Source organism: Neodiprion fabricii, chromosome 4 (genome assembly GCF_021155785.1).
Source record: "Neodiprion fabricii isolate iyNeoFabr1 chromosome 4, iyNeoFabr1.1, whole genome shotgun sequence".
Classification (NCBI taxonomy): Eukaryota; Metazoa; Arthropoda; class Insecta; order Hymenoptera; family Diprionidae; genus Neodiprion; species Neodiprion fabricii.
In genome coordinates, this window is record NC_060242.1 from 25515600 (window position 1) to 25534768 (window position 19169).

General features: G+C 38.8%; 2 protein-coding genes across 4 annotated transcripts in view; both read left to right on the forward strand.

The window, feature by feature from the left end:
* LOC124180122 (structural maintenance of chromosomes protein 5) overlaps positions 1-19169 on the forward strand; it is a 148661-nt gene that overhangs the window by 59088 nt on the left and 70404 nt on the right. The gene's annotated exons all lie outside the window — the stretch shown is intronic.
* The window catches only part of LOC124180123 (probable nuclear hormone receptor HR3), a 156131-nt gene that overhangs the window by 20974 nt on the left and 115988 nt on the right, over positions 1-19169 (forward strand). The window contains exon 1 of one of the 3 annotated variants that reach the window (XM_046565224.1): positions 12747-13249. The exons of 1 other annotated variant lie outside the window; for it this stretch is intronic. In XM_046565224.1, coding sequence (XP_046421180.1) covers positions 13054-13249 — 196 coding nt within the window. In that variant the 5' untranslated portion in view covers positions 12747-13053. Of the gene's footprint in view, positions 1-12746; positions 13250-19169 lie in introns of those variants that run through there. One more of the 3 variants, XM_046565231.1, reaches the window with a different exon arrangement.

Consider the following 19169-nt stretch of genomic DNA (forward strand, 5'->3'; position numbering starts at 1 on the left):
ATCATAATCGTAAGGAATAGTAAAACGTACTAGATTTTCTGGTTACGGCTGCAAAATCAACTTTCTTTCTTTACTGATATAAATGCGAATGATTTTTGGCTCTTTGACCCGACAACGAGACACCGAGCACATCGAACAAAGTAACCAAAACTAGGAATTTCTCTCGGTGTGCCTATGCATCATGCCCGAGGTATTTTTCAGTCACCGGACAATCCGCCTCGCCGCGTCTCGTAATGGCAGTGTGGAATACTCACGGATAAAGGTACGCATACCGGCACCATTGCTGCACGTACGCACGTGGCGAGGCATGTATTTGATATACCAGATTAACGGGTGTACGATCAGACGTAGATTGCAGCATGCAGTTCTCCGGTTCGAAGTTAGTTCCTGTAACATAAAACCTGTCCGCGCCTATTTACCGTTCAAAATCAGAGTGTATATACACACTGCGTACTCGAACGTACATTGTGCGTGTATATACGTATATAGCGTGTAAAGATAAGCCACGGTGCAAGGTATGTACGCCCCGGGTAGTTATATTTAAAATGGGATTGTCACGTCTACGCCCATCTATTTTTCCAGCCGGCGCGAGTCTCGTCGCGCACGAATTCACGCCCGCGAGTCTTATGCTGGATATTTAAAGAAGCTCCATCGTGTGTTTGCGTTTACACGTTTATGCGTCAAATTCGCTTTTACTGGATATAATCGATCTGCTGGAACCGATCTCCCGGCAAGATAAAATAAAATACACCTTTAACCACTTCGCTGATTCTAAAGCGTAGAAAAACACTCACGGACGAAAGCGTAAAACGAATAAAACAAATACGCCTGCATGGAATGAGCAACGTTACCTTAACAGAGCTGCTGTTAATGGTTTGAGATCGTTGTTTTATGCATTCTTAACGGGAACCGTTCGTCGAACCAATAATAATTAATTTACGCTGTTCGTAGAGTGACATATTTTTTTATTTACGCAGTAGGAAACAGTTTTTTTCCTTTAATACTTGAAACTGCACAAATTTTTTTATGGTATCGTCACGGTTATAGTGCTATGCGATTTTTCAAAAAAAAAGCTGTACGTTTTCAGAAAAAACCGGCGTACAAGTAAGTCGAAAATCTGTCAAGTGTTTTCTTTTTTCTGCAAATAAAAATATCAGACTGATTTGGTCTCTCTCTTGCCGAAAAGACACAATCTTTTGTCACATTTGTCGTTTACACCTCGATTATAGTAAGTTCAGTCTGATTTAGAGTAAAATATTAAAAATACCTCTTTTTTCCTTCGTGCACTTTCAAACGATCGATATGAGTCCGTTTCCCAAATATGTTACTACACAATCAACTCGTGCTTTCCGTTTACGTCTTGTTGACACTGTTTATTAAAAAACAAAATTTGCGTTACATCAGAACTCCGTGAGAGTTGTAGGCCAAAGGTTCATTCGCACCTGATTTCGGAATTCAGCGGAAGGTGGGTTGCCCCGTAATATGGATAGAGTGTAAGGAAATTCTGCACGTGAAGTCGAAGCAACAAGATCGCACGATTATTGTTGGTGGTGAAATTGTTAGAGAAGAAGGGACTCGGTGTCGTACCTCGATCTCTAAGCACGTTATACCTGCTTAGAAGAGAATAAGAGTTATCGCGTCCGTAGTCTGAGAGAAGGCTTGAAGATCGACGGTAACGGTTTTACGGTCCCACTAGCTGCAGGGATAACGGGCTTGTCCGATTAGAATTCAGCCACCCGCTGCTGGACCGCCGCTGGCGCTTTGATCTTGCGATAGCCGGTGAGGTAGAGCCAGGCTCACCTCCGTAAGTGAAGGGCGCATAGCCGGTGACTCGACAAATCATTACTTACACGTATAAAGATATCTATTCTCTCTCATTTGAATGAACAAGAAATTCAGCAACGGGTAGTCCCTCTGCCATTAACAAATAGATGTAATCCTATTACAGCCGGGCATGGGAGAAAAAAAACAATTCATTACAGTGCAGAAATGATTCTGACTATCCAATGCTGGCGCCAGTAGCGTTTGTTAAGACAATCCGTCCGATAGTCTTTCCTAATTGGAAATGAATACTCGTGTCGGTGTAATTGCACGATGAACACTTTATTTTTATCGAACCTAGGAAGAGCCCTGTTCGATTTCGACGTGACGTATGCATCTCCGAATGTCTAAGTCCACGTATCGAAAACGTGGGAAAGGGCTTTACAGCGTAATTATATATGCAATTCTGGACAAAAGGGCTCCGATTCATTTTCATTTGACGCAAAAATGAAGAAATGGCGTGGAGCGACCAGGGCACCGTCTTAAGGTGAGATCATTTGCTGACGGGCTTGACTTTGATTCTTATTCCAAGTCAAATTAGAGAATTCAAAGTTTTTTTTCTTCCTACGGTTCTTCTGTATCTTGATTCCTCGAATCTTTTTGAAATGCAGCTTGCAATGATGGTCCGTGTACATTGGAAATGAATATTGATCTCCGTGATTGCACAACAAACCTTTTTTCCAATTCAACTGAAGATGAAAATTACTTGTCAATGTGCTTAATCCTTCCAAACTAAAATAGAAGAGGCATAAAATCTTATTGCTTCGTGACGCACTCTCATTATCTCGTTTCTTTAACTATTTTTTAAAACCCAGCATTACAGAACCATGAATAGAAACCGCAGTGTCAGTGGAACGATTTAGCGCTACTTAAGTTTTGTTTGATCGAGTTGTAACGATTTCAGCCTTCTGCAACGTGACTCTGGATGTCATCAGGCTTCAGTTTTTACCTCACTTCCTCGAAAAATGAATCTTCGCTGTAAGAAAAATGGAATACGAAAATTTGTAAACTATAGTTATTAGATGACAATTATCTAACGCAATCTGTTACTGGATTTTCAAATTGTCGACAAGAATTGTTGTATAATAGTCCAACTTTGATCAATTCTAACACCAACATTTTTTCTGCAATGTTTCACGGAGTAAACTGAGAGAGCCACAAAATCTGTAAAATTTCGAATTTAGCTACTTCTGAAACTGAATACGAAAACGCACGACAACTAATAAAGGACATTTAGATATACATTGTTACGAAAGTCAACGAACTCTCCCTTTCCTCGGGTCGTTTTTTCCACCACTCAGCAAAGTTTGATCGCTCTCGTGTGGAATGGCTGAGTTGCCAGTGAGTTCTTATCTGATCGGTGTAGTTATACACACTACACTGTGTGTGTGTGACGCGTATGCACGCCTCTATTAATACTCACCGAACCATTTTACTCTCAATTCCCAAACAAACGGTCCGCTGTGACGCTGATGTAATATTGTATGTACCTCGGTTTGTCACCGCGCTATCTACGAATTCTAATCTAATGACATTCAAACTTCTATGTATACCCAACGTCGTCGAAACAACAGTTGTCCCGAAGCTGTGCGTACAAGCCGCTCGAATCGGAGCATTTCGCAGCTCATAGGTCTAATTATAATATCCGTCGTACTATCGCACTTACTCATTAATTTGTGATGTTTTTAACTTCGAGCGGTTTCTTTGATGGTCGAATATTTCTTAAGTAATTCTCTAATTTTAGGTACTAGCATAAGACTTTGGTCCAAAAACACTATTTCCAACAGTTTTTTTTTACGCGAGTATTATTGTCAATAAAAAAAAAACATACATGCTTTTGAAAACTACGTGAATTGAATCTCAAAATCTGTTCGTTCGATTGACCTGAAATTTGGACAGATCCTTGATTGTATGAGTTTATACAGAATGGCCGATTAATTTGATCCTAATAGGTCACACTAGAGTAGAATCGCATAACGATTACACGGGGTGAAATTCACCCTAAACGTCATCTTTTCCTTCAAAAAAAAAAAATTCCGAAGATATAAAAATAATATCTAGCTATTGTTTAAGGATCGCGAAAAAAGCTTTCTCAGTTTTCCTAACCGAAATTGATTGTTTAAATATTCTAAAACATCGCCAAAGTTAAAGAAAGTGTCAAAAATATTGAACAAAAGATCTTTAGTTCGCGGCCCATTTCCACGACCAAGAGATTCTACAAGGAGTTTAAAAAATGTTTGAGGTGAAAAGTATCCCCGATGACCTATTAGGTTTAAAGAAAAAATTTTAAACTGTGGAAATGGTAAAAAATAAAGTTCACTTTTGAAAGAGAAACGACTTTAATCGTTTCACATTAATAAACGAATAAACATTTTTCAAAATCTTCCGGTCATTTTATAGAAAATATTATATTCACAGATCTGTCCAAATTTCAAGTCAATTGAACGAATAGAATTTGAGATTCAATCAACGTCGTCTTAATGAACATAGTTTTTTCTACTAACAATAAATCCGTTGTCAATCGATATTTTTCAATTAAAAAAAAAACGAAATCCGCCCTTGTCCTTCTAATACCCACGCAAAAAAATGTTGAAAATCAACGTGTTCTTTGGACCAAATCCTTTTGCTAGTGACTTAATAAAGCTCTAATAAGAAAAGAAGCTATTGAACGAAATGATGTGCGCACTTTTCTGTTTACACTAGTCTTGCCTCAATACCGGTAACAAGTGAATAACCCTACTTGCTTACGAATGAAGATGAGCGTTTGAATGAGAAAATTGCGTAATTTTGTGAAATGACCTCAGCTTCCTCTCGCACACGAACTTCGGAGATGATTCGGAGGTATTCTTTCTATACGCTTCTAGTTACAGTGCATCACAGACTTTTTCGCTCTTTCTTTTTCATCAGCCTTAGGCACAGGTTGTTGTAAACTGAAGAACGATGAATACATATATTGTATACAGTAATTCGTCAAACGTTAAATTAAACTGCTGCCTCGTGGTCTTGCAGGTCGAAATCTTTGCGGCAGCCCGTCACCACGGGTATGCGATGTGTGATTTTTTATTTTCATCAAAACAGTCGTGGATAAAACCCGACACTTGGACGAAAGAAAAGAACGAAAAGAGAATCTTTCTAAGCATTAACCACCTGCGACTACGTAATCTACCACTAAATCACATCTCGTGGCAGAATTCTATGCCCACTATTGGGTTAAAAAAAACCTGTGACCACAGAATATGGATAAGAAAAGTCTTTTTGGTACTGAGGCATACGCGTCATCGACTGCACTTGGCTGACCTGTCACTGAAGCGACTACTGGCGCACCGATTCGATCTAGTGCGCAAGCTATCCTCGACACCTTAATTCAATGCAATATTATGCAAATCACTATTATACACATTTGATTTTCTTAATATATTTTTTTTTCGTATAGAATGAATGTTGATCAATTGAAAATTGAGTCAAGGAGGTTGGCTGGTGGGCTGAAAATCGAATCTTTATTCATTTTAATACTACGACATGGTACACATATTGAGTATTCGTAAAATTACTCTGTTCGTAAGCTCCAAAGATTTATTTAAAAATGTGCAAAATGAAAAGTTCTGGAATTATAAACGAAATCTCATCGTTGCATTGTTTCAGATCGCTTCAAAATTGTTAAAAACATCGTAGATTCATTTGAATTCACTCTTCGATGATTTATTTTATTCTGAAGTTTGTTTTTTCCGACGATGCTGATAAAGATTTTCTTTTTTTCTCCAGTCGATTCTGTGTCGTCATTTATTGATCGTAATCATTTTTGGTGAGATGTCGTAAGATTAAATATTTAACAATAGGTACAAGAGTGATGAAAAACCTCTTCAAGTGATTTTCAAGGAAATGACTTCTGATTATAAATTTCACCGCAGATTGAAATCCAACTAATCTACTAAATTGTTTCGCAATCTAGAAGCGATTTCAAATAAATTATCGATTTCTCATCTTTTGTTTATAATCCTAGGATTTTCTGTTTTTCAATTCATAAACATATCTTTCTAGCTAGGAATACATAAATTTCATGAATATTCAGTGTAAAACTATCCTGTGTAGTAAAATTACCAAAAAAATACCGATTTCTGAATAAACAACGTCCTTAAGAATCGAAAAGAATTTTTTTTCCACATAAGGGAAAGTTTTTATTCTTTCTCAGTCAACTTGTCAGCCAGAAATTGAGAAACAGTTGTACGAAATTAGACAAAATACCATCACGAATTTTATATTTAATGTATATAAATTCGATAATTGGGATATGCTTTGGTGTTGAAGTCTCGAGGACGTTGACTCGTCGAAGAAGTTAACTAATTGCGGTGAACATGGTACGGTTGCAGATTCGTTTTTACGATATTGCGCCATTAAATTGTAGTAACGCCGCGACGAAATCGTGAGCGGTGACAATTGCCGGATGAGTTGGGCAAAAAAATTACCGTTCTACGAGAAAGGGCAAAAAAATTTGGGGGAATCGTAAAATTCGCAGAAAAAGCAAATTGAGTCAACGATTGAAGCGAGGTTTTTCCACGTTCAGACTTGAATGGCGAACCATGAGCAACATGCGCAACGTTTTAACAACGATAGTTCAAACACCTGCAAATTGTCGGCAACGACGAGTGAACCTAATTTTTTTTCACTAATTCTAATGCCAGGACGAAAATATATGTCGGACTTTGATTTTTCATTCAATTTTGAAACTTTAATCAAAACTTTTCAAACTCTCTTGGAAATGATGCAATTTCTTAGATACTTGATTCATCCACTGAGTGTCAACTAGGCGTGACAGACCAATTATTTTTAAGATTTCGTCATCGTCGATCTCTTATGCTATTACTGATTCGATTTTGACGGTTGAAAAATCTTTTTGACATATCCAGTGTGATTTCTGTCAAATTTATTTTTCCGTCCGAGTTAAGATCTGACTTGCGCATAAAAGTTAAAATAATTGCAAAAATGTGTTTGCAATAAAGTTAAAAGACGTGCAGCGCAGTGCCCATGAAACGTACAATACCAATGACTAAATTACGGATTCACATCGCAGGGATTCGGCAGGAAATACGTGGTTAAATTTGGCACGCCATCGCGTATGTTTCGGGAAGCTTGTACCTACGCTTTTTTCGGCTGATAATACAGTTGCCAATAATATCAATACGGACTCGTTTTTATCCGCTTTCTTCATACCAACTGCTAGTTCCTTGAACTCCTATTTTGAACAATAGCTTCATCGGTTTTTTTTTTTCGAATAACCAGATTACCGAATACCGAAGAGTATCATGTGTTCTGGATCTTGAGTCGTCAAAACGAGCCCAAATTTGGCTCTACCATATGAAACTGTTCTAACTAATGGGTTAATAATGAAAAATCAAATGACAAAAAATGGTGAAAAAATTTCAAGAAACTTCTGTAAGCTTGCTTTGAAGTTGTGAGAACCTCAAAGCAGTTCACGTACCCATTTCCGTGGGGAAGGATATTCTCTGTCTACAATCTTGGTAAATTTCGAAATTTATTTATTCGGAGCTTGCCAAAATTCATAAAACTTTAACAGTAATTTCCTATCATAAAAAAATGATCACCAAAATTTTTTTACGAAATTTTATTATCATCCTTGTTTGGGTATCTTGACCGCCTCAAAAAAGAATAATTACCATTGAAGCTAATAACACTGCACAACATTAAATTTAGCCTTTTTAATTAAATGAATCTTTTTTGTATAATTCGGTACAATAAATCTGATGGCGTCTCATTGGTCTTTAGATACGAACGATGTAATAAAATATTGGAGATGTAACAGAATATTTCACTTTTGTACATTTTAATTGGTGAACCGGTGTCTTTAACATCCTGACGTGATACATCATTTCTATTGCAATAGGAGGTAGATTATTTGAACGTGCGAAAAAGTATCGTGAAGAAAGTTTCGCTGTCTTTAGGGCAAGTTGAAAAATAGTTTCCTTTCCGCGGAGTTGTATTTCTTTGTCACGACTCAAACGTAGGAATAATCGATTCTGACCGACTGCCGAAAATAAACAAAATACGCTATTTCCGAATGAATTACGCGCGCACGGGAAATAGCGAATCACATTGAATCGGTGTATTTTCCCACTAGTGAAGAAATGGTTTGTCATTTCTCAACGCGCACGTCATTCATTGAAAGATCTTTAGTAGCCGGCCGAAAGCGGCTAATTTAACATTGTTATTGTAAAAAATATCGTGTGCAACTCGCGGGTAACGGCGCTTCTGAGTTCGTACGATAACTCCGCACTCACTAAAAATCGTCACTTTTTCCCACTCGTTGCACAACATAACATTTGAAGAAAGTAGCGGAGCTCGGTCGATGGCGCCAAATTTCATCGGTGCGGTAAGAGCGCGAATAGCGAAGCACCGACGTGCGCATGCGCGTCGGGGGTGGTTTCACGGGAGTTTCGAAGGCTCGGCGGGTTTCCGGGTGGAAGGCAGCGAACCCCGGATCGAAGCAAAGCGGGCTTTCGGCCGCAGGGCGCATGCACGGGAGTCTCGGGACTCGGAAAGCCCGTGTTACACTCGATTGCTCGATGCACTCGAGGCCTCCCCACCACCCGTCCGTAAAACGATACACCCTCGACGTGACGTCACGACGACGACCCTCGGCGCATCCCTCGGCCGCGCAAGATAATATTCCATCTATAGATACCTACGCGCGGGGAAAACGCTCGAATCGTTACACACCACATGCTTGTGTTTTGAGCGGCAATATTTGAGAATTTTCCATGGTGTGTATGCATAAATGTGTAGGAGGAGTCGGCGGACAGAGTGGGCGAATTTTGGGAATTTTTACATCTACATCCAATTTGTTTCGTTAGAAAGGATGCAGATTCACCTTGATTCATGTTTTTCTTTATTTATTTTTTATCACAATCAATAGATAGGAAGCATTTTCATTGACAATAGTATCAAACATTTTTCTCTACGGCATGTTTTGCGGTGTTCACGATGTACCAAAAATGGCGCATACGATTCATTTCGAAGAGTCTAGCTCGATAACCATATCTAAAAAGACCTGGAGGCTTCTTGACACGCAGTTGGAACGAAATATTGTACACCGACACAACGAAATTACCCTTTACTTCTTTTTTTCTACAATAGAGTTCCAAATCGTGCCAACGAGGATAAACTATCCTTAAATACTGAACTCAAATTAGACGTGAATTGGTTGAACCGTTTTTGAAAAATTTCAGGCACCTAAAATGTTTCACGTTATTGTCAATAACTATGCTTGTTGTAAATTGATTTGAGTAAAAAACTATATCCCGATCTACATATAATTGAATAAAGTAAACCCAAATTGAATTGAATTGAAGTTGAATTGTGACGAAATTTTTGTAAATTAACATAATTAAAGCCACAAACGATCTGATAATGACAAAATTCAGAAATCAATTCTTGAAATCTAGAAATGAATTAGGAGTTTGGTTACCACCTGAACTGTAAAATGATGATTATTCCAGAAATTTTTCGAGTTTTAATCGTAATCGCGTTTGGTAAAGGCTTAAAGTATACATGTATACATGTATATATATATGTTACATGTACAGTGCACACGCAGCGTCTCGGAATGGGATTCACCGTTAGGTGGTTTTAAATATTTAATCGGTATGCGCGGTGTGCGGGTTTGTAATTCATGCCCGGGTAGGTACCAGCTTCAAATTATACTCATCCGACGCGTGTAACATGAACCTGATGAAAAAATTATTCGAAAACTTATTCAAAGTAATAATTATCCCTCTGCAACTCGCGCGCCGCCTTAAAATCGGTAATATATATATATTATATATATACATGCAAAAATAATCGAGGCGTTACGATCATGCAAATTTTTTTAAATATTCCCCCTAACTGTAATCATCCGTATACCTATATTTCTGAAACAATAAATGTGTATCCACACAAAAGATACCGAGTATGCGGAAAAGGATTTTCAATTTATCTACTGGTCGAAGAAAATGGTTCCTTCATATTGGGAAAACAAAATCCTGGATTAATTTGGATGAAATAAAAAGATCCCTGTCACGTGGCGCAGGTGAGAAAATCTTATTTATTGCGAACTAGCAGATTTTCTAACAGATATAGAAAAAAAATATTTTCTTTCTCATGTTAAAATGAAAATGGTTCAATTGTGAAAACCGTACAACAGGATTATTTTGGAATCAGGTACCTCCTAGGCTGAAAATAAGAATCCCATACATAGGAAGGATATTTTGATCAGCTAAACTATAGTTTAAACCTTGTTCCAGTGTGAAAAACATATTCCCCTAATCCAAAGAAGTCTAATGTATTATACATAAATGCGTGCTCTGTTGAATCGATACACGCGTCGACGCGAATGACGCTCAATGCAGGCGACGAAAGTACAAGTAGCGGCGTCAAGTTTGTACTATTTTCTTAATTTCTTCCAAGCACCAACAATGAACTGGAATTCTAGGTTATTTTGCTTCTCTCGTCCCGTCAAATCGTTATACACGGATTTTAACCAGAAATCTAATTGCCTTTTACATCGATTGTTTTATGAAATAATTTTTATTACAGAATTTGCAATTTATGGGGAATATTCTGTCAGTGGATTCGAATTGGCCGTCAAAGAATTTGTCCGGCGAGGGTTCGCTTTAGTGATAAGAAGTAGTTCGGGTATAATTTTAATCTCTCAAGGCACGAGCAAGTTATTTGCCCTTCAAAAAAAATTTATAGGAAAGTATTGAAAATTGTTTTTCTTGATTGATTTTGCAATGAAAAATTGCCGTTGATTATTTTACAACGCTTTACAAATTCGTGGACAAAAAATATAGCGTAATTTGAAAAGGGCTGAACCACCGTTGATGATAAAATTTGGCGCAAGTTTCGGAAAAAAATAATTTGCATACATTATTTGTGCGTGTCGGATAAAAAAGTGACAAGGTGCGAAGAGAGAAAAAGAAATGGAATGATAATATCGACGATTTGAAGCCCCTTCGAGCGAGCGGCTTGTGCCGAAGCACCGGCGAGGAGTGAGCTTTCAGATAACGCGGCAAAAATTATCTGCAGGGTAGATGGATAGGATATTGAGTGTAAAATGGCCTCTGCCGGAGCAGGGCGCGCTAGCGGCATCCAGTGGCTGATATCCGAAGCTGGCCGAACGTTTTTTCACAAGTGCACCACCGAATCGAAACACCAGTTTCACCAACCCTCCGAATTCTCGATAATAAAAATTATTATAAACGTCAATATTGCGAGTGAGAGGTTTTGAAAATTATTAAAGAAAAAATTATAAGCGCACACAGCTATGAGTTGAGTACTAAAGTGGTGGTGGATACCAGAGGAGCGTACTTGACATTCGATTGAATGACTGCGGTTCGCTTCGTTGAAATAATCGTAAATAAGAAGGATGGGTGAGAATTTTTTTGAATCATGGATAAATCGCGTTATCCTGATGCAGTTTAATGAGAGAAAATTACTTCAAGACGCGATGTGCTATCAACGTTGAATCAGTTTGACAGTTTTGTGCGATGTTTTGTGACATTTATTCGGTAAAGACTGTAATTTGTGTTAAATTCATCATATTCGATGAATATGAGTTACTTAATTTTTCTAGATAAAAAATAAAATAATATGATAATACAATAATATAAGTAAGCATTTAAATCAATCTCGAATAAATACTACACACGTACATCGATTTAATCAAGCTCGTTGTTAGAAATTTGACGGTCGAGGACAGTGCAAGATACTTAATTGCCATCGAAATGTGAGGGAATATTTCTTCAACAGCACGTGAATATTATACAAATTTATAACGCAGAAGTCTCCGTCATCGACTGAGGTTCGATATAACGTCTTTTCTTTTTTCGATGATTACCTGACGACGAGAGAATAAATTCAAGTTACACGAAGTGGCAATAACGGCAATTAATCGCGTGGCAAAAATGTCTCCGTTGTAATGTTCGAGTCAACGATCAACACCTAGGAATGAATAAACAATGCGCGAGGTGTCGCCGTGATAAATCTGGCCCTAGTAACCTATTGACTTCTTTACCCCAACCTGGCCTGGCCTGGCCTAGCTTCACCTCGCGTAGCTGCTCGCTCTTGCAGGTATGTGCGAACTCCGAATCGTCGATGAAAAAACTGGAATTCAACGAGCAAGATGCGCACTGCGCCGTATACTTATTTCTGTTAATTAACATCTAATTAATGTAAATTGCGAAGTAAAAGAAGAAGAAGAAAAGGAAGACAAGCAGCCGTAACTGAAATAACACTAAATGAGGAATTAATGTGTTGGGAATTTGAGATACAAGAAACAAGAGGAAAGAGAGGAAGAAACCATTCGACTGGATCGATTTTAATTAAGACTTAAGGTGTTTCAGCTGCCTACCGCGTTATAATATTCCTGCGGAAGCTGCAGATGGCGATTTTAATTTAAATACGAGTGTAATTGAAAAATCTAATTTACCCTGGCGAATGCTTGAACTTTCGAAGAGAAGACTGAAACTCTAGGACTGAATTCTACCATGAACGACATGGCCTTAAAGTTCAATCCCTATTTAAGTAGCTGTTGAAGGTTATCCACTCAACGAACGGACAAAAAAAAAAACTACAGTTTCAAATGCCACGTAGAATAATACACTGTTAAAGCCACCGGAGCAGATATATAGGTGCACATACACACAGCACGTGTTTACGTTGTAGCTGCAATTTGAAATTGAATTTAGTCTGATTAACCATAAACAATATATAACGACATTATAGAAAAGTCGAAGTATCATACGATAAAATAAATGCTAAACTCTTCGTAAAAATAAAATCGTAAATAAATATAGATACAGAAATCGATTGATTGATTAATCAATTGATTAGTTAGTAATAATGACCTCGAAACACTGTAGTTCAATTTTCACTTTTTATCGCTAATTATTAAATATACCGCGTAATTCTAAGAATATAATCCAGAAGAGAAGAATTTCCACCGAATAATTAACTGAATAATAATATTTGCAATAAAAAGTCAAATCGATTTGACCCAACTTTCAAGTCATTCGCCGTGAGGAGTTGTACGAATTTCAACTAAACACACCGCGTCAAACTTTCAGTGACCAAAATTACGCCATGAGAATTTTCAAGTAATCGAAAAATGGCGAGATTATGTACTGACCGAAAGTAAGGAAGTAAAAAAAATATTGAAAATAATCGCGAGTAAACAAAATGGCTGAAGTCGCCGGAAGCCCCGCTTCTGCATCGCCGGCTGAAACTCCTCAACAACCTCGAATTCAGCAGCAGCAGCAGCAAAGTCGACAACAAACCCAGCAAACTCAACCTACACAACAAACTCAACAGCCCCAGCATCCGACCTCAGACATTAGTAGCTCCCAGCTTACTTCACCGCCGATTACAGGAACAGGTACTTAATTATTACAGGCTAGCGAAAAATCAACTACGCGCAGTGCCAATTGACCGAGAGAAATTTACAGTCCTTAACTGTTTTTCACGATTTTACCGTAACTGAAAAATATCGCTTTCGGTAGGAAATGATTGGCGAAAATATAACAAAGGAAATTTATTCTGATAGTGGTTCAACATTTCTCAAACTGATTTCAAGCTATCGGTCATCGGCGATTTACGATAGTTACTGCAATGTCGAAATGATTTGCAAATTATTATTATTCAACAGAATGATTGTGGACTCGATTTCAATTCTCGGGGTCTCCGACTCTGGAGACAAAAACATCTTGTGATGAGAAGGAAAGTTCTGATTTTCGAAGTGTCACACTTTGAAAGGAATAATTTTTTTAATCAGCTATTTCTATCGTCAAAGTCATTTTGTTCTTAATTAGCAATTCGCTCATTTCTATCGTACAACAACCATCGGTATTAGACAATTGATAACCTGTTACGATGTATACAGAGATTGGGTCGCCGGTTCGAACGTTGATACTTTTCACTAGTTCGAGAGATCGAGTATTTAAAATGAATATCTAGAACGTGACCGCAAAACTGTATTCTTCGCATTTTGCGGTAAGAGCCGATGTCAATTCGAAGTACTGTGTATGACAGTCACTTTCGAGGAAGGATAATTTCATCTTTCACATGCTCCTGCAATATTTTCTGCCTACCTGTATACGTCTAGGTAAAGTTTCTTCAATTTTTCTATGATTAAAAACATCAATTCATTTTCTGGGTTACGTAATAGTTATTACCGTTGACGGATAAGAATGAAGTGTAATTAATCCATTTAAATCGAATGAATATCCTAAACATCCTCCGTGCGGTAATTTTATTCTTTAAAAACAATTTTTGTCTTGTCGTCAGATTCATTTCGGTTCTTCGTTTCTGGCATTATTTGAAGTAAGAGTGTATTAATATTGTGTCAGGATAGCACACGAACGTCTAATCGAACTTATCGGTTATAAAAATTTCATTCAAAGCTGTATCGGGGAAACGATGAGGAGTGATCAAGAGATTTTCTATACCTGGAAATGGGTCAAAAATTTTCACACCCAGTAACAGAAGTATCTTTAAATAATTGTAAGTGTAGGTACATACAGAAAAATGAAATACCAAAATTTAGTTTAATTAGTCTGAAATAAAAAACAAAAAACTTAGTGACCCCGGTAGTCCATTTTTCCGCACGTTTTACAAAGAAAGCGTAGAAATTTTCGTGGCAAAAAATAATTTCCCAAGGGACATTGAATGATCAGATAATTTTGCCCGTGGAAAGTCGTTAGAGAGATTGTAAAAATTTAACCAGGTCACATCGATGCGTTACGCAAAGTCTTCGTCCAGACGTTGGTGCGAAAAGTAAGCTAAACGCGGACTGGAATGAAAATTAGTAGCGATTGTTCGAAGAGCTACGTGGGGGCAAGATGCAACTCATAATTTCATCGGCGATGCACGGTTTGTAAACAAGAACATACACACACGAGGAGGTAGGAGAGCTACTCCCGCAAGTGTGGGTTGCCGGCTAGCGGATCTGTCGGTCAAGTAACGGAGTAAAATCGGTCCCGCTAGCGCGCGAAGGCCTGGCGTGACGTGTTCTGCCGATAACCGTTAGTTTAGTTGTATTTACAGCGAGCCACGTGACGACGTCGCGACTCAGGAATCGCCAATCGCGGGATCCTCGCTTAATACATAGGTATACAACGTACATGCACGCGGAGAAGTTTATCGCACGAGGGCGATCGGCGCTGTTATTGTGCCTATGTACGTACCTGCAGCAGCAACCAGCGACGGCGCTAATGATGAGAATTTAAAAGTTTACAAGTTCCGTTGCGAACGGGGAAAGATGATTGGAGAAATGCGCTGTTAGCTCCTAGACGGTTATTCAAGTTTCTTATACTCTCTCCCACCGGGGAAGGATTAACAAACGCGATCCCGACGACAAAAGACGTCGGACCTGTGTTGCGCCTTATAATACGTATTGTAGGTACCTCTGCGTAGCCTTCGCGAGGGATTTTACCGTTGAATGAGTCACGCGTGAACTACCCACCTACGTATAGGGGTATAGTAGAATGAAAATCAATGAAACTATAGGCGCTACACCGAGTTGTAATGGCTGTCGCGAGATACGAGAGACGATTTTAATTAATTATCGTTACATTCGGGCGAAAACGGGCGTGAGAATCGATTCCGCACAACGAACTAATCACCCACCGAGCATATTTCTACCACAACGTACGACGGTTGATTGGGAGGTGAAGATAACTGGTGGTTGAAGTCACCGCGATCACGAATCGTCGAATGAGTCGTAAAACTGAATTCCTGACTATTCTTCTGATAGAACGATCGTGAGATTCTCCTCGTTTTTACGAAATTGATGGCTTTTTAGTCGCTCATTTCGTAGCAGCTCTCAAGGCGAATTCAACGACTCCTTGTTGCTTGGTTTTGAACAATCCAATCGCGAGATATCTCGATTTGAAGTATCTACAACGGTAGTGGAAATCGCACGTCGCTGTGGCGCATGCGCGGACGCGTTTAAACTCGCGCGAATTGTAATCTTGTACCGGCATATATGTCACGATCTATTCATACAAATAAGTTCGGCTAAGTTCCGAAGTCAGGTATAACACTGACTGTGGAAAGATCTACCGCTCCGTAAAAACGTTAATCTGCTAAATCGGTTTTCGCCACATCATCTCACTCTGACGCGAAGACTGTGCAATATTTTTTATCCTAACAATATCTCAACAAAGTCGCATGTGAATTTCAACTTTTTGCGCCGTGTCTGAGTACCGCATAGAAGCTCGTGTGTACAACGCATCATCTGTCCGTTTATACGGGAAGATGCGTTTCAGGATTGCGGTAAAACCTAACACAAAGTATGTAGTCACGGTACCGCTATTTATTCATGTATGCCTTCTCAGCGGCGTGAATTCGTACGGTGAAATTTACCGTCATTCATGGAACCGTTGAAAGTCGTGTGTGACGAAACACGGGTTCATAAGCTAATACATTCACTTGTAATTCCATCGCGTATAATACAATGATCAAGCTCCCATGGCTCTGTGAACACGAGTGTATGTCTAACTACGCCTTGCACGTGTAGCCGGTATACCCATAGACGAAAAACCTCTGCGTCGATAATGTCATATTATTATACATTTTAAGGCTTCACTCAATACATCTAATGCTCTCAAAAGCTCGAATGACAAGCATCGAGAAACCATTTTTTTTCTCTTTACTTGCTCGTAAAATGATAAAGCGTTTTAACGAGCTGTCGTACACATTTCCATCTGCACACTCGGCTTTTAACGATCGTGAGTATAACGAAAAGCATCGCGTAACTTATTTATTTAGTATACACGTGGTATAGCAATCAGAATAGTGTGATTTTCAACCGGGTGCATGGTGTATAATAATAGCGTTCACAATTAGTGGAATTCCCCGGGACCCATCATCGAATTCGATCATTATGGAATAACGATCATTCTCATACCATTCGAACGAATCACGCATGAAATTAGACTCACGTTTAACCACCGTTTTGCAACTCTACCTGTCAATTAACGATTCAAAAAAATGTTCAAGTCCGGAAACGAATTCCTGAGTGCGCATCTTGAATCTTATTTTTTCACACTTGAAAATGGCAATGTACGAAATTGATGTACACGCATGTATCGCTGTATAAATTGACATAGATATCACGTTTACGAGCGTGTTACTTATATTTATTTCACCAACTCACGGTTTATGCTTTTGAAGTTGACACTTGCGATTAGGAAGTGTCAGTTCACGATAAGCCGTGCAACGAGAGGCGCTTTATTTTCACAACACTACCGCCGCATTGCCAAGAAATCATAACGATTCGTTAAAAAAGTACACAAAGCAGCGACAGTAAAAACAAAAATCTCATCAGATTTCGGCGTGATGAACAATCGTCGTACCTATAACGATTTAAGAAAAGTTTTCACTCTCTATGTTTAGTAAATGGTGTTATTGAGGCCGGTGATAAGAAGTTGCTGCATAGTGAGACTGGATATTGTAAATGAGACTCTATTAAATGATAAAAGGTAGTAAAAAGTAAAAGTCGTAAAGTGAGTACTGTTATTTGAAATCAAATCCACTATCCGAGTGATACTCCAGTCGATTTCAACCCTTGGTATCGGGTCTAATAGATTATATTGTCACGATATTAAGGCTAGTTTGGCTATAGAGTGGCCAAGCGTGTTCTTGGTGTGTGCGATGAAACGAAGCCCCGCTCACTCTCTCGCATACCAACACTGTGGTGCCCTGAAAATCGTGTAAAATGTTGTGTTGCGAATGTTAATCTATACCAAGGTTGTTGTATTTACAAATAGGTTGAAAAAAAAAAACTTCAAATTTTGCTCAATTAATTCAACTACGCGGATTCTCCTTTAGAGTCGAAGCTTGTTTCTTTGTTTTCAGTTTTTACATTTACACGTGTGAAGAAATTCATCAACATATAAATTAAACCGTGAAGTCAATTCAAAACATTTAATTTGAAAATATGTTCTGATTACAAATCAAAATGAAATCCAATAAATTATCTCGACATTCTCAAGTTTTCCATAAGCAAACTTCAGTATTTTATTTCTTATCCTTTTTTACTACTTGAGCAGAATAACTTTTGTGGGTACCAGTCAAGTTACAGAAAGATTTCAAGTTCTTCGTGTTCGGTATACTGTTCGAGTTTGTAGAATAATTGGATACAAGTGAATTAATTGAAACTGTTAACCATTTCAATTGCTAAACACCCTGTACCATTCGATCAATTATTGACCTGCGTCACATTCATGACCTTATTATAGTGACAATATATCACAGCTTGAGTATCGAATAGGTCGCCACTAATTCATTGTTTAAACTAAATCAGCATGTACAGGATTCCAAATGTAGACCATTTATACATGCTTATACACACCATACAATAGATGACGAAAATGTTCTTTCTCCTCTAGTGAAAAAAAGCACTAACAATAAGAGGTAATATTAATTTTCAAAGAAATAAGAGAGGAATTGTCGCCGAACAATTTTCAGCAAAGAAATTTCAATTTTGTCGTTATCGATAATCTCGAATCTCTATTACGTACGTACGGTTTCAGGGAGCCTGAACCACTGTATAAAATGAGAAAATGACGAGAATAAGAGAGTAAAAGAACCGTGAAACGATAACTCCCCAAAGTTTTGGTAATAACTCCCTACTCGCGTGACATATATATCTCCATCCGTGCATCTCTATCCGTTATTTAGGCCAAGAGGTCGATGTCCGACAGCCTTGCAAGGACGGTCACGATGACGACGAACGGTTGCGTACCAATGTAAGCCGGCAGATAACGCTGGTGTGACGAATAAAAAGCGCGGGAAAACTGCATTACCGACGGAGAGAATCTGGCGTGTATACCCGCTTCCACCCCACCGGCAAGAACGGTGCCCCGGCAAAGACGTTTCGCGATGTTACCGACGGCGGAACGGGCGCGAGAACATTCGTATATTTAAAATGGAGGTGGAGCGCCGCCCAGCGCGATTCGCCAACGATTCGTGTTGTTCTGCTAGCCGAACGAGCCCGAGCCCCTCGGCCTGTGTGGGGTAATCGCTTGCGACACACGCTGATGAAGCAACGCTCACTCGGCGGTGTGTCGTAACAAGACATTGACTCGACGTTTACGACGACTACTGAATGAAAATGCTGTTTGCCTCGGAGAAATACACCGTTCTCAGCAGAGATGCGAAATTTGCAAATTGGCACCGCAGGGTGCATCGTGCGTATAGATGTACCGATTTTGGTTACCTTAGTACCAGTTGCAGCCGCATACCCTTTGTGTGCAAACTGAGGTTGTACGGCCACGAATGGTACAGCGGACAAA